Source organism: Cydia splendana, chromosome 18, assembly GCF_910591565.1.
Source record: "Cydia splendana chromosome 18, ilCydSple1.2, whole genome shotgun sequence".
Lineage (NCBI taxonomy): Eukaryota > Metazoa > Arthropoda > Insecta > Lepidoptera > Tortricidae > Cydia > Cydia splendana.
The window spans coordinates 17380613-17407010 of NC_085977.1; the positions used below are offsets into that span (position 1 = coordinate 17380613).

A 26398-nucleotide genomic window follows, 5' to 3' on the forward strand; every position below is an offset into this window, starting at 1 on the left:
GATATGCTTAAGATCTAACCTGTCAAATTTGACATTTGCGCGATTCTGGAGATACTGTTGAACGATTTCCACAGGATATGACTTAGAGATCCAATTCACATCTAATAGATATCTTACTCTATCTAACGTAAAAGTGACATTTGGTTGCCCGAATCGCGCTGCAAAAGAGAACTAGTTGATATCTAAACTATAACGTATCTAGAATGTATCTAGTACGTGTCGTCTCTTGTGAATATCTTGAAGTTCGAATACGGCAGTATCACGGGCAAACTGCATTTTGTTCATTTCTACTTTTCTACTCGCAGCAAAGCTGAGTGATCAAAGATAGCAACATGCTAGCACAGAGCAATTGTTAGGACTTAGGTATTGAGTTTGTGTTTATCTGTTGGTTTCTTACAGTAGCCATCAGATATATCGAAGCGGTCGAAGTGCTCTAAAATATCTGACCACGCACTGTAGCGCATTAACAATAGAGGGCGTGTTCAGATATTATTGAGCTCCTTGGCCGATACGATATATCTGGTGGCGACTGTACCTTAAAATGGAAAATAGTGTTTATAAACTGAAATATTTTATTTTTGCCGAAGTGTAAAGGATGACACTTCTGACACTATCGGCTCGATTCGGAAAATGAATTAGATTTCTACTAGACTTCAACTTAAAATAGATATGTCATATTTGACGTTTCCGCGATTCTGGAGGTCCTCTTGAACGATTTCGACAAGTTATGACTTACATATCCAAGTCACATCTAGTCGATATCTAATGTAGATCTAGTTGATCTCTAAATCGTCTCAAGATCTTGTGATTATTTCGAAATCCGAATAGGCCTGTTAGTTTTCCATGACGGGTCATGATTATTATAGAAAACTAAAGTGTTGGACGCCTCGGCCCGGACCAGGACCGTTTTAGCGTGAGTCATCCTTAAAAGTACTGTTATATTTCAAAACTTTATAATTATAAGCTAAAATGTAATAGGCATTGATTTCGATGAAAGCAAAATATAATCTGGCAATAAAAAAAAGAGGGTGTATAATAATCATAGATAATAAATAATAATACTTAAAATAATGTAAAAATCTATACAAAAATGTGCAGTCTTGAGCAATCAGATCACATTTTCTATATTATGCGAAAGTGCAAAGCACCACTAATTTTAGTTTATTATCTCCAAATCCGATATAAAACAGTGTTTTTTAACTGAAATAACGCACCTCTACCGTAGCCGAAAAACCCTAATGTCACCTTCTGAATACAAATGTTCTGTTTAGAACTTTATCACAGCATTATGTTGAATGGTGGCACATATTTTTATCATAAAATCACGGAAAGGTTTCGTTTTGTCAGCCCTTTTACAAAAGTGACTACTACGTGTACAAAATGTGATCATATTCTTACTGTTAAATTATATTACAGGTTTCAATTTTTAAAATGCTAGTATGTATAACTAATACTAGTGCTATATCAAAGGACCGATATTTATTTTTGCCCAAAAGCAAAATGACTACAAAAGTAAATAGTAGACGAAAAAGCTACCGCGGCTGTTTCATATACGTCTTAATTTGACGAAAAATAGATATAGACTTTTTTGAGACGAAATAACCTTTAAAATAAATATAAATATCGATACGTGTCCCGTCACTATCGATTAGCTAACTAGCGTGTAAGTGATCACCGCTTATGGCAGGACGAAGGCACGTTCCTACTTATATGACCATTTACTGTTTTAATTCATATAGGTAGTTATATTCGTTAGTCCTTCTTATACATATGAATATAGTCAGAAGGAGTTGCTGAGCGGGCGAGGTGTTCAAAATAATAAATAAACAGTAAAATAAATTGTAAAGAAAAAAAGAGCAAGACGTAAGTGGATGACCGACAAGGCGTCATTATTAATGTCAAATGAAACAATTTCAATAAATATTAGTTTTAGTTTTAAGCCACAGTTATTGTTTTTATATAAATTCTGCTACCACCTAGGGAGAGCGGTGTCTCTTGACACAAGTGTCATATACGCTTAAAACGAAACACCAGCCCAGTTATAATTACGTTTGTTTGTGCGAACACAATTAATATTTTATTTATTTATTATTTATTTACATAATGCCGTTTAAAAGGACACGCCTCACATTGTGCTTTTAAAGTAAGCTAACTTAGCCGGACTCTAGATAGCATTTAACTGCCAAAAATAGCATTTTGATATCATAAACTGAAATAACATATGGGAAATAATAAAACCGATTAAGTGCGAGTCGGACTCGCGCACGAAGAGTTACTTACCATTACGCAAAAAACGATAAAAAATCACGTTTGTTGTATGGGAGCCCCCTTAAATACTTATTTTATTTTGTTTTTAGGGTTCCGTACCCAAAAGGTAAAACGGGACCCTATTACTAAGACTTCGCTGTCCGTCCGTCCGTCTGTCTGTCACCAGGCTGTATCTCACGAACCGTGATAGCTAGACAGTTGAAATTTTCACAGATGATGTATTTCTGTTGCCGCTATAACAACAAATAGTAAAAAAAGAATAAAATAAAGATTTAAATGGGGCTCCCATACAACAAACGTGATTTTTGACCAAAGTTAAGCAACGTCGGGCGTGGTCAGTACTTGGATGGGTGACCGTTTTTTTTTGCATTTTTTTCCCTTTTTTTTTTCATTATGGTACGGAACCCTTCGTGCGCGAGTCCGACTCGCACTTGCCCGGTTTTTAGTATTTGTTGTTATAGAGGCAAAAGAAATACATCATCTGTGAAAAATTCAACCGTCTAGCTTTCACAGACATACAGACGGACAGACGGACAGCGGAGTCTTATAGTTCGTGTTTTTAGCATTAGAAATAAGGTAACCAATCTTGAAGTGTCTTTTTATTGAAAAACACGTTTTAAAAATAAGTCATGGCAAATATGTAAAAATTATGAATCTAATACGATCATTTATATTCTTCTGCTTTCATAAGTAATAGTTACCTACTGATTTTTAAAAAGCGTTTTTCAATAAAAAGACATATCAAGATCACTTACCTTCTTTTTAATGCTAAAAAAACGAACTATAGTAATAGGGTCGCGTTTTTACCCCTTGGGTACGGAACCTTTAGGGTAGGGAAAGCAGAATGTGACTAAGATTTCATTTGTGTCCTAGTTGACCGGAGCGTTTAGCGAAGGTCTCCGTTTTAACTCGGGCAATCTGCTTTCGTATGTTAAAGATAAATATAGTTTATTATTCAAGTAGGCATATTACAATGCACTTATAAACGTCAAATAAAGCTACACCTTCTCTGTTCTCCTCCACAGGTCTCAATTCTCAACCGATTCTCGTGAAATTTTGTGAGCATGTTCAGTGGTTACATAATTTTTTTCTGTCGTTTCAGTTTTTGGAAAATGTTCAAAATGGTGGAAATTGGCATAAAAGACTTAAGTAGACTCAATTGGCATGAAGGAATTAGCGTCTATGGCACTTAAGACCATTGCGAGTACGATAATGACTCAAAGAAATAAGTATTTTTGTTTTAAATTTATTCGGTCTGGCCTAGTGGGTAGTGACCCTGCCTGCGAAGCCGATGGTGCTGGGTTCGAATCCCGGTAAGGGCATTTATTTGTGTGATGAACACAGATATTTGGTCATGATTGTTTTCTATGTATATAAGTATGTATTTATCTATATAAGTATGTTTATATCGTCGCCTAGTAACCATAGTACAAGCTATGCTTAGTTTGGGCAAAGAGAATAGATATTATAGAGGGGTCCTGTCATAGTAAATTTTGTAGTCACAGTACATTTACTGCCATCTATCGACACACGACTAAAACTCAAAATGAAAACGTATACAATTATCAAAAAATGTATACATATGGATAAATAATTTTATTATTTTTATATCATTTTGACCCCTGTTCATTCACTGATATCTATGCGTTAAAATTGTTAAATATGAAACGGTGTCGTCACGCCATCTAGCCGAACATAGGCCAAAGGTGTGCGCACCATCTATCCGAGAATGACTTTTTCTTGATTTCCGAGGCACGTTTTTTCCTTAGACTTTAATCATCTTATACGAAGTTACATATGTCTTTGTTTTGGGGCTAGGTCGATCTGTGTAAGATGTCCCCAATATTTATTTATTAGGCTTATGAATCTTAACGCGAGGTCTACTGTACAGCTCACAGAGCCAAATAGCCAATGTTCGGATATTAAAAAAAACCTAGTTCTTCACCATATGTTACAAAGTTCAACCCAACAACACAGTTCACAGTAAAAACAATATTAATACGTCTAGCCAAGGCCACGAGTGATTGATTCCCAAATGGCCGCCTTAATGAGGTACATTTGTTATATCTTGACGGCTGGACTGAATAATTAGGTATAGCGATTGTAGATGAATCAGGGCAGTGGCGGTGGGCTCGTAGTGTAGGTGATTTAATTGTTACATTTCTTGCATTAAATTAGGGTCAGCTGGGTTTTATAAATTAGATGTTAACTGACTAAAGCTATGCTTGATATTATAATAAGAGATTTGTATGAAATTCGGTTTTTTTTATAAAAAAAAAAAAAAAATTCAAACGTAGGGCCATAGCTATGGATAAGATAATACATCAATTTGTGTAAAAATATTTTACAGAATGTCAATTACCAGAGAGGGGACTACGTTTGTATAGAGATGCGATAGTCCTCATTTCTCTTAATAATTCAGTAAAAATACATAACTTATATTAAAAACGGGTCACTCACGTATTTTAAGTCGAAAAACGCTCGACATGGTTCACTCTGAGGAGTGTCATCAGGAGCTAGCGTTTACGGTGACGGACCGGCGCAGACTGCGGGCCGCAGCCCTCCGCGCCCAATGTCTCGGCGCAGGCGCCGGTGGCGGCAGGGGGGGCGAGAAACTACCCTCTCACGGAAGTTTTGTTATAAAAAAGAATACATAACTATTCAAAAATGTCAGGTTAGATCTACCTGAAATGTCAATATGCCAATATTTGTTTAAATTTTTACCATTTTTGCTGTCACCAGGCACATCACTTTGTAATGGGCGTCCGCTAGATGGCGCGGGCGCACGCACGCGGGTATATTGTAGGTAAAATCCATCGCACACGACCGCGCCAGTTAGCGTTGCCCATACTTCTTCTTCTTCCTAGCGTTATCCCGGCCTTTGCCAGGTTCCGCTTTCCTACTTGCTTTCCTCCACTTTGCGCGATCCTGGGTGTCGTCTTGTGTGAGCCCGTTCACGCTCATATCTGCTTTCACAACATCAAGGCATACTATTTTTCGTAAACTGTAGGTACTGATGTGTTGTCTGAATAAATGATTTCTATTCTATTCTATTCTAAACTCGCTCACCCGCTCCGTGCAACTGGGCCAGTTAGCGGACGCCCTATGTAAATGTCGTGATACGTAATTAGGTTTCGATCCTTTATATTCTAGACTAGTACCCCGTTTAAATTTCCAAATTGCCCGTATTAAATTACCCGAATTGGCCCATAACTTCGGGAACAAGAAGACTCTCTCTTAGTTTAATATGCTCCAATTTCTTGCTGGAATCACCCTTTATGTTTTCATCTAGCTAGGCCATTAAGGTACAAAGCATATAGAGATGAAGAGCATAATTATTTTCCATCGTATTTTCATGGAAACGTACGAACGTGTCTTGCTATTTCAGTCGGTCACAGTACAAAAAGTACTGAGGTTGGCTGAAGTAGCATGACAAATACGAACGTTTCCGAGTAAATACGATGGAAAATAATTACGCACTACATCTGTACCAAAGGCACTGCAGTGCTGCTGCGTTACTGCCACAGCATTTGTAATAATAATTATGTAAATCAATAAATTGCTCTGATAATTAGCTTTAGATGATATATTTTCGTAAGACTATTCGAAAGTGCTTGTTGCTTAAAGTACGGACGATAATCACGAAGAATAGGGAATAGGGATGATGACACATGTTGAATTTTATAACAAAATCCAGTCAAATAGATAGAAAATGCACAACTTATCACAATAAATTGGACATTTAAAAAATATGGAAATTATAAAAAAAATACGAGACCTCAAAGTTTCAAAACTTCAAAACATAAGTTAAAAAAAAATAATGGCACCATTTGGTTCCTTACATTTTAATAAGAAAAGGATTTTATTGCAACTATTTACATAACGTTAAGTAGAAACTGGTACGATAAAACCAACTCTCCCCTAGTTATCAAGTGCGCTATAAATTTAGTTAAACTAATAAATAATAAGAAAAATAAAATAGAGATTACAAAACGTTACCAAATTCAGCATCATCTAAACGATTAATCTAAAATTTAGATTCTAAAAGATGAAGCACCTATATCTTTTGTAAGTAAAATTTAACGACCAAATCCGTTCATTTAACATCTGACCAAATTTATTCAATCGTAAAAACTTATGTCTTTCATACGAGTATCTAGTAATATCTCTTTGTGACCCGTCATTGGAATTCGTGCTTTAAAGTGATTTAAATAGGGTCGTATTTGGGTAAATTGGGAGGATATAACCATGAAAGCAAAAGCGCCTTCGTTTATTATTGGACCCTGTGGCAGATGGTAGACGGAATTTATAGTTAATATCAGTTAAGTATGAAAGCTTATAGTATTGTTGGATATTGATTTTAGGGATTAGTGGGTGGATATTGTTCAAGTTTCAATATTAAGGAAGGAGGGTCAGAGGAATCGTGCTACAAAGCAAAATTGGGCTTGAAAGTGCATTTTGTGAACTTACTTACGGCAACGACCCGAAGAGGATCTTGGCCTCCGACACCAAAGAACGCCATGCTACTCTGTCCAAAGCCGATTCTGCCCAGTCGATGGCGCCGAGTTCGCTAAGGTCTTTCTGCACTTCGTCTCTCCAGTGGGTCATTTTGTGAAAACTACTGATAAATGTTGACGAATATCGTTGAGCTCCACTATGTATTGAGTTATTTTATATTCGTTTTGTACCTACATAGAATATGTGTGACGTCCCACGGATAAAGGTACCTTACGGTACGGTTGGCGCTTTCGCTATTATTAACGCCGCTCCAATAATATTGCGATGCTATGCGACGAAAGCGCCAGATATTTTGCGGCAGCATTGCAGTCGACAGGTAATGTCCCGCTGCAAAACTGCAGAATTAATGCTGGTGTGGTCTGAACCCAAAATACCTTTTTCACTTCTCATGCTCAAAAAATGCACCTTTATGTCGTGCGTAGACGACATAAAATCGCATTTTATGCTCTAGAGCATAAAAGTAAAATTTTCTTCTAAGACTAAGGTAATCGGTCTCAACAGTCAAACAGTTAAAACATATTGCACAATTTTACTGAGCAATAAAATTGTGTAGATGACAAAACTTGTTATATTATTTTATTTTTGCTACAATTTATTAGAAATCCGTATTTTCTGTCATTAAATTTAGTAAATCACATAAAATAGGAGTCGATTATCGTTCAAAAATGCTCCAAAATGTTTGCCTTGGCAGAAAACCAAGCGTCTGAAACTCTGATCACATGTTGAAACTTAAAAAAAATAATTAAAAAGTTAGTTGGCTGGAATTGGTTATGTATTATGTTCTTTCGCTTTACGACAATTTCGTGGTGTAAATTGCCGTGAAAAATGTGTTTTATTTTCCTCGCAATCGAAGTGAAAAGCAGAGTGTACAACAAGGGCATAAATGTTAATTTTTACCCTCGTATACTATTTTGCAAATTACAAATAATTGCCTCGGGTAAAAATGGGTCACTTTATGCCCTTGTTGTACAATCTACTATTCTTTCAAGTTCATTGAATGATTTAGGATGTATAAGTGTATAATATATTGATGCTGATCTGACCCATTAAGAAACGAGCCTATACCATTAACCCCACTTTACACTATAATCTATGTATCAATACTTACACGGGTATGACCCGATTGAGCGCACCTGCTGCGTTGGTAAACTGTGTTGGACACTTTCCAGGCTGGTTATTATTATAAAGCTGCGTCTCCACCAGAGATGTGCGAGGATGCGTAGCGAGGGATGTGTTTGTTAAGAACCAAGAGAATCACTTAATTTACCTAATATCCTCGCTCAGCGCAGCTCTAGTCGGCAATTTTATATTGGTTGTTAACAAACACATCCCTCACTACTACGCATCCTCGCACATGACTAGTGAAAACGCAGCCTAAGGGTCGTCTCGTATTACCGATGTCTAGTTCATGGTGTTACAAGCATAAACGACGGTTAGGGATCTGTTTGTAAGATTTCGAGTCTTTTGAGTCCAAATTTGAAGAACTCGACACGGTTTTACTGCGCTAAAAAACTTCCTAGTCTTTCAAGTACCGAGTCCAGTCCTTAATTGAGTAAGTGTAATTCATATTGATTCGAGCCTTTTCGGGCTATACCAATGGTATACCAGACTTTAAATGAGCGCCAGAACCTCTCAGTATGTTTCAGAAAAATTGTTATACCTATATTACAAAATTCATACATTAAAAGGACTGTCAAATTCATAATGACAGATTCAAATATACCTAGCTGCCTACTTGCCAATTTGATATAGCGTTATACTTCACTCAAATACATCTTATACATCACTTTTAAAGATACAACTGACATATTATAGATTATCTATGACACAAGTTTAACGCAGTAGGCACAAGTATAGCTGGTCAAACCAATTTGTCAGTAAATAGGAACAAACAAAACTATACCCATCCTTTTCTTTTGGGTGCTAGTACTAAGTGTAAGACAAAGATAGTATGATTATCTCTATCTATGTTTGAAATTAAACAGTCCTTTGACACACTATAGCTACGTTGTCAAATTAATCAAATACAACGGAACTGACAGTAAATTAGAAGATTACCTTCGAAAGATTCCATTTTAGAATAAGTGTTCCGTGAACAAAGTTTTGTACGGAACACTAAAAACTGGGTCTTGTAAATCATTATACTTCCTACTCATATTTTTGGTCTTCGAGTGGACTTTACTCAATCACCTAAGAATTGCTAACCAGATTTTATTGATATTTGAAATTGACCATTTCGTGATCGTGACCATTATGTTGTTGTGTTACTTGTTGTTTTCTTTTATTTTTTGTCACGAATAAACGCTCTCTACTCTATTCTCTATTCTAAATAGGTACAAGAATCTTATTACTTACTCATACTCATACTCATACTCATATATTCATAATATTCTTAAAATATTACATGTCAACATCAGAAAATAAAATACACATTATTATCACATTATTGAGAATAATAAAAAATGTATGTCTAGAATTAAAATTACAATAATCATTATGTTCATTAGATTAAAAATACAATTGAAATAGTATGACAAGATTAAAATAGGTAACATGTCATGTTAGTAGATAGGTACATATTAGTTATAGTTAGGTAATAATTAATTAGTTATTGCATTTTTCAATTTCAAATAATTGCATTACAGTATAAAAGGTTCTATCAATAAGCCATTTTTTAAGTTTGTTAATAAACATATTAGTACTATCTAACATTTTGATGTCATTGGGCAGTGCATTATAAATCTTCGGACCTAAGACATGCATGGTCTTTGAAGACTTGCTTAGTCTGTGGGGTGGTGGAAGCAGTCGTTCCTTGCTACCTAAACGGGTGCGTGTGAGTTTGTTGGTAACAAAAGTGTGTTTGTGTGTGTGTACGTGTTTAGCTATGTTGAATATGAATTGAGAGGGTAATGTGAGTATCTTCATGTCTGCAAATAGATGTTTTGCTGACGTACCTGGTGAGGCTCTGGCTATGATTCTTAGGGCACGTTTCTGAAGTACAAAAACTCGATGCCACTCTGCCGCTGTGCCCCATAGTTCCAGGCCGTAGCACATTATAGAATGGAAGAGTGAGAAGTAGGTTGATCGTAGTTCTTTATAAGGCAGTACGTGAGCAAGCTTACCTAAAGCAAAGCATGCACCGGAAAGCTTCTTACAAAGGGTGTCTATGTGTTGGTCCCATTTGAGGGCGGAGTCCAAAGTTAGCCCCAGAAATTTTGCGTGTTGAATTTGTTCTATGGGAGTGTGGTCAATGTGAATTGATAGAGGCCTAGGAGGTCTACCACCTAAGTTGATGTGCATTACTTGTGTTTTCACAAGGTTAAGGACTAGGCCATTGAGGATGAACCAGTTTTGCATTCGATTGATGTCCTGTTTTACGAGTTCCTCTAGGTTTTGTATGGAGGGTGCTGTCAAAATGTCACAGGAGTCATCAGCGAATAGGTACATGTCACCTTGGACGTTAGCAGGAAGGTCGTTAACCTGTAATAAAAAGCACAGGTTGGCCAGCGACGATCCTTGAGGTACACCGATATCTACCCCCCCGTATTCCGATTGTACCTGGCCTCCGTTCAAGGCCACCACCTGCTTTCGCTGTTTTAGGAAGTCAATCATAAGTTTATGTGCTGTACCGCGAATCCCGGCGTGGTGGAGTTTTCCCGCTAAGACGTCGTGATTACATAAATCGAATGCGCGGGTCATATCGCACAATAAAATAGCGACGTGAGACGAGTTCTCTTTAGATTTCATAATTTTATTTATTGTTTCGCGGATCACGTTAATGCACGACCTGTTTTTCCTGTACGCGTATTGTTTATCGCTTAGTATATTAAAACTTTCGAAGAAAAGGGATAATCTTTGGCATAGACAGTATTCAAAAAGTTTTCCAATCGCTGGTATTATACTAATTGGTCTATAGTTTTTTATGTCATCGATTTGCCCTTTTCCTTTATAAATTGGTACAACTTTTACGTTTTTTAGAACTTGTGGATAAGTGCCGTTTTTAATTAAGAAGTTGAAGATATGTATTAATTGTTGTAATATGTACGGCAATGCGATTTTTAAAAGTTTTGTGGAGATATTATAAATGTCGAAAGCATTTTTACAAGCTATTTTGTTCATTACGACGTCATGTAGTTCTTTGCCCGTAACAGGTTGTAGGTAAATTGAGACATTGCTAGGATTTGCGGTATGTAGTAACAAACGATATGATTCGATTGGATTTGCGGTAGGGGCGTGAACGGCGGCGGCCGCAGATAGAAAAAATGTGTTTACGTCGCCTGCCAACCGGCCTAATGACTCATAATACACACCTTCGCTGTCGCGCAATGCACTGAGACTGCATTTATGTTTTGATGAAGCTCGGCCCGTGCATTGATTAACTATTTGCCATAATGTTTTTTGTTGGTTAGTACTTTTTTTTAAAGTGTTGGAATAGTATGATTGCTCTGCACGTTTCATGGTTTCTTCTAGTTTTAAGGTTAATGATAGTATTACTAAAATGAAGTGTTTATCTTTTGTGGCTGGGCCGTCTAACTGTAACAGGTCGTTTAGTAGTTGTTTTTGCATAATTATATCATTCGTTAGCCAAGGGCAGAGATTAGTGCGAGTGCGTGAGTTGTTTTTAAGTGGAAAACAAGTGTTAGATTTGCTATTTAAGATCTGGATTATGTGTGAAAGAAGTGCAATTGGATCGTCCGTGTGTTTATTTGACACACTAGTCCAGTCAATGGAGGAGATTGCCTGTTTAAAGGAAATTAGACTCTGATCGGAGAAATTACGGGTGAGTGTGTTTACCGTACGATCGACTTTAAGTTCTACTGTAATTTTTTGTGCATAATGATCTGACAAATGTGTTGTAACTGTTGATGTGTTTGAATCATGTGGTGCGATTAGGCAGTTAATGTAAATGTGGTCTAAACAAGTACTTGATGTACCTATTTGGCGCGTGGGGGAAGTAACTACTTGCGTGAAACTGAACGATCCGACTAAATCGTCCAATGTGCGTTTCTGTTTGGAGTCAGTGAGATAATCAATGTTAAAATCACCCAATATAATACATTTACTATTCTGTTCGAATAATTTTTGCAACAAGCTCTCAAGACAAGTGATAAAGCATTCGAAACTACTTAAGTTTGAATGGTATATGCAAATTACAATCATGTTTGACTTTAAGATTTCTATACATGAAATTTCACAGACATGTTCGATTGAAAGATTGCGGATATCTAGGCGTTCTTTGAATGTTATATCATTTTTTATGTAGATAGCCGAGCCGCCGTGGTCCATTGTTGTCCTTAATTTTGCCCTTACGTATTAACAGTCTTAACCGACGTTCAAAAACTCATTTAATTATTTTCTGTATCCCGGATTCATAGTCGAAACTGTTTTAAGTTACTTAGGCCCACTTACCCGGGGTTAAGTGGTTAAACCGTTAACCCAGTGTCAAATTGTACTGGTAACCATAACCATGGTAACTTCAGGTTAAACCGGTTAACCTGGGTTAGTCGAATGGTGCAAGTGTCGCTTAGTGGTGTATAGGGCCACTTGCGCCAGCCTGTCTTAGCCACTAAAGTAACCCGGGGTTAACCATTAACCCAGTGTTAAATTGTACTGGTGACCATGGTAACTCCAGGTTTAACCCCGGCTTAACCCTGGCTGGCGCAAGTGGCTCTTACAGTGGGTTATGCTCATCTGACACAATATTGTTTGTCGGAAATACTCCTCGCATAACATGTATCGCAGAAACACTTTTAGTAGCATGATTACAAGTTTTGAAAGTTTCTGGATTCTGATATATGAGACGACTTATTTTTTTGAATGGCCAGTTCCATGAATTTTCAGTAGGTATGCCCTAAGTATTACAAGTGTAGGGCAGGATTAATATCAGTATGTCCGTAAATTCACCTTCGACCCTTGAAGGTGAAAGTTATAATTACTTATTGGGAATTGGGAGTTGGGAGTGCTAATGATTTTTGCTATGTGTCATGTAATTATAACGTGATGTAAAGAATTAATAATTAGAAACAAGTCTTCGGTATTCTTTGCTAAATAACTTTATAAAACGAAGCTTAGGAATTCAAACCATATTTCCACGTGATAAAGTTCTTTTTAGAATACAATTAGTTATCGGATATGTTGTGTAACTCTATATCAATTGCTTTGTTGACCACATCGATCAATCATCACCCACAACCTTAGACTGACCTGACAATACGACAACAACCTATTGTAATACTATGTAAGCTAAATTGAACCTTATACTACTCAAATTACAGTTTAAACTTGATTAGCTTTGTGGAAACGTAGTCAAAAGCGTGGACGTACAAATTTATTACCAGGTTTTTGTGAAATGTTTTTAATGGTTTGTACGTAACAAAGTAATGTTACAACGTGATTTTGATGCCTTCTTAAGATGCAGTGGGTTCAGCCAGCTGAGTTACTAAAAAATTGTAGCGCTTTTTTACATCATAATATTCATAATACTGTTGCCAAAAAATATGAATAGTAATCCGCGTTCGAAGGACATGAACCCACTGCACCTTAAAACTCCTGGATCTAAATATTTTATCATTTTGGTAGTTATCATACTACTTCGCACTTAGAAGCGACGTCCGGTGCTGCGATTTTTAATTTTGCACTGTAGAATCTCGATTTAATGCAAAAACCGCTCGGTTAAACACATTGGCTCCGCCTTTGCGAAGGTGCGAATCGCAAGACGATTCGTGCTTTCGGACGGAGGTGCGGTACGCGCCGCAGGGTATGCTACCCCGAGCTCCATAGTACCGTACGGATTTTTGTCACAAACGCGATTCGTCACGCATCGCAGCTTCGGACGAAGATACGGGGAAAACCGCACCATCGTACCGTACCGTCGTCGCCGCACGCGAATTCGTCGCTTCGCACTTCGCAACGGCATGCGACGGCCGTGATAACCGCCTTTATCGATCACGCACGTCCAAAATTCGCACAAGAGCACCTGAGGAATACATCGGGCAGGTGACAAATAGTCGCATGCGACATGAAATATGATAGACGGATTGAAACAAGCGAGAATAGGACCCCTAAATTGGAAGAGTGAGAGATAGTCGTGATTCTTTTTGTGAATTTGGGTAGTGGACTTGTTCAATCCTTTGGTTGTGAGAGGTAAGGGATATCTTAGTAATATATCCCTTACCTCAATTCATTACCTTCAATTGTTTGACATGTTTTTCTTTGTACATGACGATCCTTATTGGGAGACACAATTTTATTAATCTTATTATTTTTTATTTTAAATTTATAATGCAAGTTTTGACGATCATGATGAGAAGATAAACATAATTTTGACGAATGTAGCAAATTTATAGTGTAATTTTCATCTTGAAATAAAGAAATCTAAATCTATACAATTTTAGGTTGGGACTATGTGTATTATGTGTACATAATCAGACTACAATAAAAAAACACTGAGATGCAGATACAGACAGATAGGTAGTTATTTAAGGGTATGCCAATAAATAAATAAATCAAAAAAATATTGTAAATTGCTAAATCAACAGTGTTTCTCCAGAAACTTCCTGCTTCGCAAAGTTAAACTATGAAATGAACTGTTGGCTGCGGTATTTCCGGACCGATACGACCTTTTAGAAAAGAGCGTACTCCCATCTTAAATCCGGCAACTCACTTACAACCCCTTTGATGTCGCAAGTTTCCATGGGCGCCGGTAATCGCTTAACATCAGACGATCTGTCTGCTCGTTGGCCTCCTATAATATCATAAAAAATTTAGGAAACAAAATTTCGCAAAACTAGGACTTGTACAAACTGATTTATTATAACAATAAGTATAAGCTGCCTTTTCACGTTCAAGGAGTCACCATTATAAAGGCAATCACACACGACACGAATTTCTCATAATACCGTATAAATACGGAAAAAGTTTGCTTACAAGACTTGTTAGGTACACGAATATTGTTGTTTAACACGCCAATTGGTCAATTCAAAGTTACATTTTGACATCAAAATGATATCCACATGTTAGTCGGGCGTGTATTTCGCTCGTACTTGTCCGCACATGTATTGGAACGAGCGAGACGCACTGGCAACTCATTTAGATATCAGTTTGATATCACAATGTAAGTTTAAATTGTCCTCCAGGATAAATATTATCATTTGTATGGGTTTGCAAATCGTAAAAGTGTCATGTTACGGGTTGTATTTATTTTACAATGTAAACATGGCAAACAAGCGAACAAAATGTTCCTTATACTTATTGTTGAGACTTTCCATTTTCGCAATAAAGTTTGCGTTTGCGCATCAAAAAGTACCTATGCCAAAAACGCAACATTTAAGACTGCGGTACACACTGCGTGTTAACAACTTCAATTTAATTCATGCTCGTATTATTTTTACTATTCATCCCAAATTAAAAGATAATAATAATAAGAAAGGTAAACAATAATAAAGGTACAATCGCCATCAGAATGTATCGGAGCGGCCGAGGTGTTCAAAAATATCTGAACTCGCAGTCTAACGTCTTGACAATAAAGGTGTGTTCAGATATTTGTGACCGCCTTGGCTGCTCCGATATATCTGATGGCGACTGAACCTAAACAACAGTACCGCTAGGTGTAAATTTCATTCGATAACGTGACGTGACGTACGCGTTTGTTAAGTGTGATTTTGTATGGGATTTTGAGTTTCCAAAACGTCCCGCTTGGCGCGCTGTTCTAAATCCCATACAAAAATAGACATAACGCAAACGCGAACACTCGAATAATGAGATTTACACTAAGGGTTTATATTATATCAATTACTGTTTTATCGTTTTCAGAGATTATTTCTCGATTAGGAAATATGTTTTTTATTCTAAATTATAGAGCTTTCGTTTTCGCAGAAGATATTTCTTCTATAATGTTTATGGTAAAATAGAACGAGGAATAAATATTAACTTAGTATTTCCCTGCCTATTGAAGCACTTGTTATCATACCCTTTTGACCTACATCGCATGCTTGTTACATAAACATTGTATTGTAGGTTTTTGTACCAATCGATACACACTAGACGATGTTTGTGTAGGTATCTCATTATTTTTTAAGGGTCATAGGGTTTCAAAGAAAAAGTCATACTATAGGGATGTTGACTGTGTTCGAAATAAATTACTTATTTCACACCATGCATAAAAGTCTAGCATAAGTTGCGTTCTCGCGCGCGAGTCCATACTTGAAGTCGCGCTAGATTTATGGCACATTTATACTTTAGAAAAAAGCAGCAAATTTAAGAAATGTAGGCCCGATGATTTGACTTATAGAAAATTTTAATTTCATGCCTTTTTCTACTGGCAAGTTCGGTGTGTTTCAGTATAGTAAACCGAGGAGAATCGGATCACAGGGCGAATCGGGTCAGACTAAAAAAGTTGTTGATAGGTATTGAAAATATTGCCTATGGCTGGCGTCACAGGCTAACAGAAGACATGTACAGCGCTATTTTAGAGAACTCATATGAATGAAATATTTCAGATATAAACGGATTTTTCATGATGATCCGATTCACCATGTGATCCGATGCGCCTCGGTCTACCCTATAATTTTTTTTTCGATATAATAACCTTTTGGAGCGCGACATTACTGCCGACTACTTAGCTGCCGCAAACTACGTATCTGTGCTCCGTACGCCGATATCTTCCTATATCCAATAACTAATATAAACCCAGCTTTTCCCAACCTACAAAATAACCTCAACCCGGAAATCACCCAGTGTGACTCGTGAAGGAAATGAGCAATGCTGAAAATTGCCGCGGAGCTATATTTCTGTACATGCGCGTAACGAAGGGCGTTGATTTACGAGCCACGGCTCTGGCCTTTACCTACTTACAGACGAGTTCATAAACATGTATACATTTTTTCAACTTATTGCAATGAATTGAGGTGTAAAAATGTATACATATTTATGAAATCGACTGTACAACCTCGAATACAGCTGCGGAATATTAAGCTTTGGATTTATTTACTAAAAAGTCTTGAAATAATTTCGAATAATGTATTACATGATGTTATAAAAAACTATTTGTGATACCTAATTTAAAGATCTCTTTTCTCAAAAATTTCGACCTAAAATCAAAACTACCCGGAGGTTCAATTTTGTCTCACTCACGACGAAACGTGATGTGTGGCTCATGCTCACTTTGCCGGCCTAGGCCGACAATGTACGTATGACAATCTATTGACGGCCACAAAGTTGTCGTTACGACGTCTGTTCTCATGCAAAAGACAGTCAGCGCGATTCGGGAAATGAATTAGAGATTCACTAGATATGAAATAGTAAAGATATGTGACGTTCCACGGCAAAAGGTACGTTAAGGCGGGTGGCGCTTACGTCGCATAATAGCGCCATACGGTACCTTTTGCCGTGGAATGTCACATATCTTTACTATTTCATACCTAGTGAATCTCTAATTCATTTCCCGAATCGCGCCGAGTATAGTTATATCCGTACAGGTTGGGGAAAAGTCGGCTACTTTTAAATTGCTATCAAATAACACTCACAAAGCATATTAAATACATAACCTAACTTGGCTTACGTTTACCAAACAAGTTTTCCATATAGGTACCCAGACAATTTGGTAGTCTTCATAAACACGTTATTTAAGATAATAATGTCTTGTTTTTTATAGAACGGAAATGCCACCGCATGTGAGGTCAAAATGTATTTACCTACACAATATTATAATTGCGGTCGAGTCTTCATTATACAAGTGAATTTTATATGTGGTTTCTGCGTTTATCTATTTGTTGACCGGTAAAGTAAAACTGGTAATAAAAACAGGTTTTACACCCGGAGATGTTCACGTTCTTTTTTTATGATAATGTGGCAATGACTTGAACTCAATGTGTGTTTAGGTTCTTGGTAATGTTATATGCGCATTTTATGCTTATTGGGAAATTTTAATTGAGTTCTATTTTTAGTTAATAAGCACATGAGTAAGGTACTTACCGTATGTCGCCAAGTTATGGTAAAAGTGAAAAGACAAGAAAATGTTAGAATTTTAAACGTCAAGTACCTATACATATGTATACTTGCATAATAATATATACATATGTACGTATTAGTACATATTATAAATGAAAGTGAAGTGAGCTCATGTACTAATAAAATGTATTTATTACAATAAAGCAATTTTTTGACCATAATATTTAAACACAATCACATTTTCCTAAGATGCAATGGTACCTAAATAAATTTAAATTGACTTAAAATAGCTATTAAGCATTTTAAAATAGTACCTAATAACTATAGGTACGTTTACAGTACATCGGGTGCTACATTACGGCACTAGGTGCTATAATAAGCACATTACGCAACTGCATCGAAAATTTAAAGGACCATATGTACTGTAAAACGTTGTAAATAACTTAATACACCACATTCGACATTATGCATTACCTATTTTTAATCAGAAATAATGTGAACATTAAAGAGCACCTGACTGTCATTTAAATTAACCGCCATTACCAAATATATTTAATTGGTGGTCATGATTATAAAATTACCGAAATATTTCATTATTTGTGTCGCTACGAAGAAATAAAACCTGACAAGTGCGAGTCGGACTTGTCCACATCAGAGGGTTCCGTACTTTTTAGTACTTTACTTATTTGTCGTTATAGCGGCAACAGAAATACATCATCTGTGAAAATTTCAACTAGCTATCACGGTTCATGAGATACATCCTGGTGACAGACAGACGGACAGTGGAGTCTTAGTAATAGGGTCCCGTTTTTACTCTTTGGGTACGGAACCCTAAAAAGCACCTTAAAGCATGTGTAACTTACCCTAACAATTGAATTTTGCGACGTTAGCAGTTCCTTTTTCCGCGCAGCGACACATTTGGTGGTATCTTATTAAACCTCATTTTACAGCCTTGTTATATCTGAGCAACACTTTAAAGCCACATTTCCAATTAGGCTTATCTGCTTAAATCGGTTTTCTGGATTTAAATTCATTTAATGTGTTTTGCAAAGTACTTTGTCGAATTTGCGGTGACTTTTGTATAATTTTGAATGTTAGTAGTGTTTTAGCGTTCAATTAAGTTGAAATTTTACACGAAAGATTATGATTATTATGTGCTTTATAAGGTTTTAAGATTCATAAATAAAAAATTAAATACCTTTTTTTTTTTCAATTAGTGTGAAGGCGCTCTTTAAAATGCGAGTTATCTGCAGGATTTTAAAACTGAAATTGGCATTAATATACATAACATTGGCATACTGTACATTCTTACCTACCTACGTACCTAGTACTACTAAACTACCTACACTATTACTAATTTAATGATAATGAAATGAAATGAATTTACGAAACAGCCTAAGAGCACATTTTAGAGCAAAAAATTAAAGTGGCAGAGATCATTCCAAAAAAAATCAACCGGACAATCCGGACATAGTTACAGTACGATGACCTACAAAATCGTTGATCGATGACGCAGTGATGAGATCAAATTGATGACGGTATCGGATGATCGTCATCACTCTTTGACCTTGAGGTTGATGTTGCGTGACTGGTCTGTGAGATGGTAATAGGTTATGCTAGACGACTAGTTTTTTTGATGGTCTCAATCGCCATTCGTTTTTGTAATAACCTGCTTTATTTTACGGTGTGAATAAATCATGCTGAGCAACTTTTATAATGAGACCAACACTGAAATCACAAAAAAATTAGCTTTTTTATACATTTGGGCTGGTCTGTTGTTGATATATTATTTTTAATGAAAGAGTAAATTTTTTCGCGATTTCGGGGTTGGTCTCATAGTAAAAGTTTCTCAGTATGATCTACATATTCACATCGTACCTACTCATCGTAAATATTGTAGTACTACCACCAGTTGACAATTCATTTACTATAGCGACTGCGTATATACTTGATCACAGTCTAACTCGCTCGCACTGATGTATTGGTGCGAGGCGGTGCGACTGCCCTTATTAGACAATTTTGTCTTTGTTTCTTCTACTTCTTCTTCCTTGTCGTAACCTCATGGCTGAGGGATGTGACGATTGTGCGCACTCTTCACCAGTGCTCTCCAAGCCGCTCTGTTATGGGCCCAGTGCATGCTAGTCTGCAATGTGGCGTTTGTTACCGACTTTATTCTGTCCGCCCAACGTGTGGCCATACGTCCATCCCTATGCTTCCTTGCCATGCGGCTATTTACCAAAGTGTTTTTTCTTCCACAGTGCCAACATCTGACGTGCAAGGCGTGCTGGGGAAGAAGGCGTCCCTCCCGTGCGACATCGCGCCGCTGCAGCAAAACGACGAAGTGGTCATGGTGCTCTGGTTCAAGGAGAGCGGCGGGGAACCCTTATACAGGTAAGGACCCCTAGAATCTCCCGACCGTCGGCGTCTATATACAACTCTAACGGCTCGGCCACGACATTGCGCGACTGGCGGCAGCGGCGGCGGCAACCATAGGTTGGAGCGAGACACAGCGATCGGACCTTTAGTTCCCACCTATGATTCCCGCCGCCGCCGCAACGTTGCCGCAACTGAGCAGCGACACCGTCTGACTAGACGTCGCTCAAAAACGTTGCGACGCTTATAGTTGAGTGTGCTCAGAGCATAAAAAGGTCAACCACGGCGTTGCATAAACAAGAGGTTTCCTTTGGCAGGATTGGTCCTTAGGACCCAAGGATGGATTTAAGAAGTGGAGCCACCCAGATTTTGGATGCAGGTGGGGGGTGGGGGGTTTTAAGCGTCGGCGACGTCTGATGTTAATAATTGCTTAAGTTTAGGTTCTATGTCAAGTTTAGTATCATTTTCAAGTAAATCAAAGATGGAGACATAGATTTCATCTAAATCGGTTCAGCCGTTACGATTCCCCATACAATCTTACACCTTCCTTTTCACTTTTAAGAGATTTTTTTTAAATAAAAACTATCCTATGTTCTTCCCCGGGACTCAAAATATCTCTATACTTACCAAATTTTATCTAAATCGGTTCAGCGGTTATTGAATCCCCATACAAATTTCCACCTCCCTTTTCACACCCTTAAAGGATGATTTTTGAGATTTAAAGTAGGCTATGTTATTCCCTGGAATTCAGACTATCTCTGTACCAAATATTAACTAAATTGGTTTAGCGGTTTAAACGTGAAGAGGAATTAAAAAAAAAGTTTTTTTTTTTCATATTTTATGTGTTTTTACTTCGGAATGGTGTCATTATGATATCAGAAATGAATTCGGCATCCCCGATTTATACGAAAACGATACCAAACTTGGTCGAGTAGCTTAAATGATATAGATATCAAGATCAAGTTGAGTTCTTAAGTTTTCATATTTTTGAGATATTGGTGAAAAAAGAGATATCTTCTTTTTTCTGCCTCTTTTGATTATAAATTTTGAAATTATTTGTGTGGGAATAAACGCTTCGAATACATTTTTCTATTTATAATTTCAAATCCAATTTATTACACGTATTTTTAGGAGTAGTATCTGTATTTTTCACTATTTTGAACTGTACGGTTTTCCCAAATTCGAACTGGTTATTCAGTGGCTGTTATTTATGCTATATGTGGCAAGGCGAAAATGTAATTCGCATAATGGATATAGTAATATTCGCATTAAAAATACATTCATTTCAACATACGTATCTAACATTGTACCTATTTCTAACTAATTTGAATACATACAAGCACGGACTAGTCCATCAATAGATGCTTTAATTTAGGAATAAGATACTTCGAGTATACACGTGTATTATGTAAATGCTTTGTATGCCTTTGAGGAATATGCTATAGAGTTCACCCGTCTGAATGGAGGTAGAAATTCCTACCCAACGCCATGTAGTGTATAGGTACCTAGGTACTATCTCTTGTCTACCTATTTCAGATTTCTATAGATCGCTGGCCCAATATTACAGGGTTCTATGTTACATTTTCAAGATAGTTGAAATTCGACTTAATGTCACTATGACAATGTTCTAATTTCAGTTCGATAAAAGTGAGACATAGAACCTTGTAATATCGGGCCAGCGAGATGTTACTTGAGGCATGAGTGGAGTAAATGTGAATAAAGATAGGTAATCAACTACTCTGCCTCCGATACCTACAGACGTCAAATATATGTTTACACTTTTGCACCTTACTCCTTTGTAATAAGGCGAAAAATGTAAACATATCTTTGACGTCACTGTACAGGTTTTTTACAAGAGGGGCTAACGCAAAATTGTAGTTTTTATATATATTTTGTAATTTTTTTATCAAACGCACTTTATATAAATCACAAGGAGACGAGATTATATTTGCAAGGACAGATTCCAAGCAAAACTTTAAAAGGATAATGTTGGCTCGATAGAAAAATAATCAGAAAAACATAATTATCTAATTTTCAATTGTATTTCGTTACCCTACTGTAAAATCTTCGCTGGTCTCAGGTGTTGTTAAGGTGGTCAAATAATAAGTGGACTGTAGTTTAACGCTGGTTTACTTCCAAAATTACGAGAAATACAAAAAGTGGCAAAGTGGATTGTCGTTGGGATTCAAGATGACAAAGTAAGTTTTTGAAAGCTCTATAACTGTCAAAGCTTTGAATAAAAAATTGCCATAGTTAAATTTGAAACATAGAGATTTGAATGATGATCGAATTTATACATTTAATTGAATATTTTAATTAAAAAATATGCAATTTGAATTAAGTTAATTATAAGAACATATTATACTGATACATAAAATTAGATTATCTTAAAAATTGTGAAGTTGATTTTTATTGCCGACATTAAAATTGAGCTTAAGAAAAAGGATCAAAATTTTATCCATTTTGAACGTTTCTGAACATGCTCCCGGCCTTGAAGTCTGGATCTTCAATTATTTGTCGACAGGGAGAGAGCAGATGTTTGTTGTAGGCTCGTCGGATGGCCCTTCTCTTTGTCTGTATATTCTTGTTCCGCTTGCGACGCCGTCGCTGCCACGAATGCTTCGGACGACTCGACCGAGTTGCCAGAAGAGAAGAGGAGGCAGTTTTGTCCTTCACGCCAATCAGAACGCCTTCCTGGAGTTCTCCTGTTGATGAGTGCCACGAACGTTGAATTGACGAAGTCCTGGAGGCAGTAGTCTGTGGGTGTGGCATGAAATTTGTGGATCGCCCTATAAGGAAGTGGGAAGGAATTAAGGGACTGAAGTTATTTGTGTCGTCTGACATTGAAATCAGCGGCCTTGAGATATAAATTGCCCTAATTTGAATCAGTAGTGCAGACATCCCTTCGTATGTTATGCGCTGTGAAACCGGTGTGAAAGAAGACTGGATGCCTTCGGTTACCTCCGATGACGTCGATGCATTATTAGATAATATTGTCTGCTTTTTACCCTGGCGCGCAATGAAGGCTGCACCGAACGCGTGTCTATTCGAATCTGGATATAGTTCGAGGGGCACTGCTCCCTTTGCAAGGCACACACATGTACAAAGGTTACCTGTTTGGTTGAATATCAAGACTGGACCAGCATAATCGCCACCAGCCTCAAGAAATGGATATTGTGAATCAGTACATTTTTTGAATGTGCCGTGATGAAACCTGAATGTTGAACTGAGCAACACTGGATGTCTGAGGTCGTAGCTGGAGTTGCTCAGTCTTCCCCCCACACAAATGAGTTCGCTATCACTGTGAAATGGAGGAGAACGTGTAGAAAAAGAGTCTCCATGAGCCCTACGCATCAGTAATAAATTATTAGAACGCTCGCGCTCTTTGTATGTAATATAGCCTTTTTGTTCGGCTTCTGAGCGACGCTCCACTGAAAGAGACGTGGCAGACGCATGCTGACATGAGTGCCCCGGGACTGCAGGCGACTCCTTCAGCTGAATGAATACTTTGAATTGATCACCAGAATGAGTCTTTAAAGACTGCTCTTCACAAACGTTTCGTTCTGAATGAATTGCATCAGACTCCCACGAACTCGGGAAGTCAATCTTGGAATATTTTGAATCTGACGGTATTTCGTGTGAACTTATTTTTGGTAAATTGATTGAATCTGAATTGTGCGCCTTGACAACGGTATTAGCAGCGCTTACCTCCGACTCATTGACGACAGAACTACGCCGCGAATGCTTTTGGATCAGCACTTGCGCAGACGACATGCTCGCGAAGTAGGTATCTTCGAAGAGAGACCACTCCTCTCCGATATCCCCTTCGCTTGTAGACGCAGACAACATCTCGATATCCGTCTGTAATGCATCGAATTCATCGTATATAGGCACTGTATTGTCGAATCTTAATTGTAACTCGGCAAGCTGCAAATCACTTAATTGCGGTTCGGCTGCTAGATTCGAAACGAACTTTTGAAATGTAGTAAGTTTGCCTTTGATAGCCCCACGCTTGTAATTGAGTTTCTTTAAATCCTGTTCCGTAGACATTGTGAATAAAGGTATAAAGTAACAACCCTACTCAAATAAAATAGCAATAATATGAATTTAAACAAAATTTGCTCTGCGAAATTGCCAGGCGTTTAATCTTAATGCAATATGGATCGGAGGTGCAATAAAATTATGTAATCACTTAATTACCTTGTCTACTTCCTCCCGGCACAATGCAGTTGGCTATAAAAATCGATTGACTAACGTGTTCACGTGCGGTTATTTTAGTTTTAAATTGAAATTAAGCTAGTGAAATGTTTAATTAATTACTATTTTGATTAATGTACAGTTAGGTATCAAGTTTGAAGTGAAATTGTGAAATTAAGTCTTATGTATTGCTATAAACTGTGTTATGAGGTTATATCTGCCTACAATTATGAATACTGTTAATGAATACTATTGAATATCTACTTCTACTGAATCAATTCGATGGCAATGAAAACAATGAATGTACTTTCTGCACTAAATGGAAAAGTAGTGAATATGGATAAGAAAAGTATGGGTGGTGCAGCTACAAAATAACAAAGGAAAAGTGAATGGAATGGAATTGGAACAATCTCACTTTTTCGTGCTTCCTCCTTCTGTGCTGACTGCTTCTTGACTTAAAAGAGAACTGCTGTCTCAATCAATCGGAATGTTGCTTGATTCTGATCCCCGTGTTTGCTCCTGGACTGGTCTAGTTGGTGCTGGATGGGCTGGATCCCGTAACTGACTCCTGGTTACGGCTGGATTCCCTCTGAAATGGGATGCTCCGTGTGTCCGTCGCTGCTTTGTCCTGACTGATGGGACGCGATGAATACCAGCTCTGGACTTGCACGTAGCTGGATGTGCCCTGCGCCAACCTGGATGACCCACGGCTTCACTGGAGAAGGTCCGTTGAATAGGTGGAGCTCGACTCGATGCCACAATCTTGCCTTCACGTAATTCAGAGGCTTCGTAAGGACCATATAAAATCTTCGCTGGTCTCAGGTGTTGTTAAGGTGGTCAAATAATAAGTGGACTGTAGTTTAACGCTGGTTTACTTCCAAAATTACGAGAAATACAAAAAGTGGCAAAGTGGATTGTCGTTGGGATTCAAGATGACAAAGTAAGTTTTTAAAAGCTCTATAACTGTCAAAGCTTTGAATAAAAAATTGCCATAGTTAAATTTGAAACATAGAGATTTGAATGATGATCGAATTTATACATTTAATTGAATATTTTAATTAAAAAATATGCAATTTGAATTAAGTTAATTATAAGAACATATTATACTGATACATAAAATTAGATTATCTTAAAAATTGTGAAGTTGATTTTTATTGCCGACATTAAAATTGAGCTTAAGAAAAAGGATCAAAATTTTATCCATTTTGAACGTTTCTGAACATGCTCCCGGCCTTGAAGTCTGGATCTTCAATTATTTGTCGACAGGGAGAGAGCAGATGTTTGTTGTAGGCTCGTCGGATGGCCCTTCTCTTTGTCTGTATATTCTTGTTCCGCTTGCGACGCCGTCGCTGCCACGAATGCTTCGGACGACTCGACCGAGTTGCCAGAAGAGAAGAGGAGGCAGTTTTGTCCTTCACGCCAATCAGAACGCCTTCCTGGAGTTCTCCTGTTGATGAGTGCCACGAACGTTGAATTGACGAAGTCCTGGAGGCAGTAGTCTGTGGGTGTGGCATGAAATTTGTGGATCGCCCTATAGCAGAAGCATGCTGACATGAGTGCCCCGGGACTGCAGGCGACTCCTTCAGCTGAATGAATACTTTGAATTGATCACCAGAATGAGTCTTTAAAGACTGCTCTTCACAAACGTTTCGTTCTGAATGAATTGCATCAGACTCCCACGAACTCGGGAAGTCAATCTTGGAATATTTTGAATCTGACGGTATTTCGTGTGAACTTATTTTTGGTAAATTGATTGAATCTGAATTGTGCGCCTTGACAACGGTATTAGCAGCGCTTACCTCCGACTCATTGACGACAGAACTACGCCGCGAATGCTTTTGGATCAGCACTTGCGCAGACGACATGCTCGCGAAGTAGGTATCTTCGAAGAGAGACCACTCCTCTCCGATATCCCCTTCGCTTGTAGACGCAGACAACATCTCGATATCCGTCTGTAATGCATCGAATTCATCGTATATAGGCACTGTATTGTCGAATCTTAATTGTAACTCGGCAAGCTGCAAATCACTTAATTGCGGTTCGGCTGCTAGATTCGAAACGAACTTTTGAAATGTAGTAAGTTTGCCTTTGATAG

General features: G+C 37.6%; 1 protein-coding gene across 2 annotated transcripts in view; it reads left to right on the forward strand.

Moving 5' to 3' along the window:
• LOC134799092 (hemicentin-1) overlaps positions 1 to 26398 on the forward strand; it is a 228311-nt gene that overhangs the window by 159587 nt on the left and 42326 nt on the right. For both annotated transcript variants that reach the window (XM_063771477.1, XM_063771478.1), the window contains exon 2: positions 19992 to 20124. In XM_063771477.1, the coding sequence (XP_063627547.1) occupies positions 19992 to 20124 (133 nt within the window). The remainder of the gene's footprint in view (positions 1 to 19991; positions 20125 to 26398) is intronic.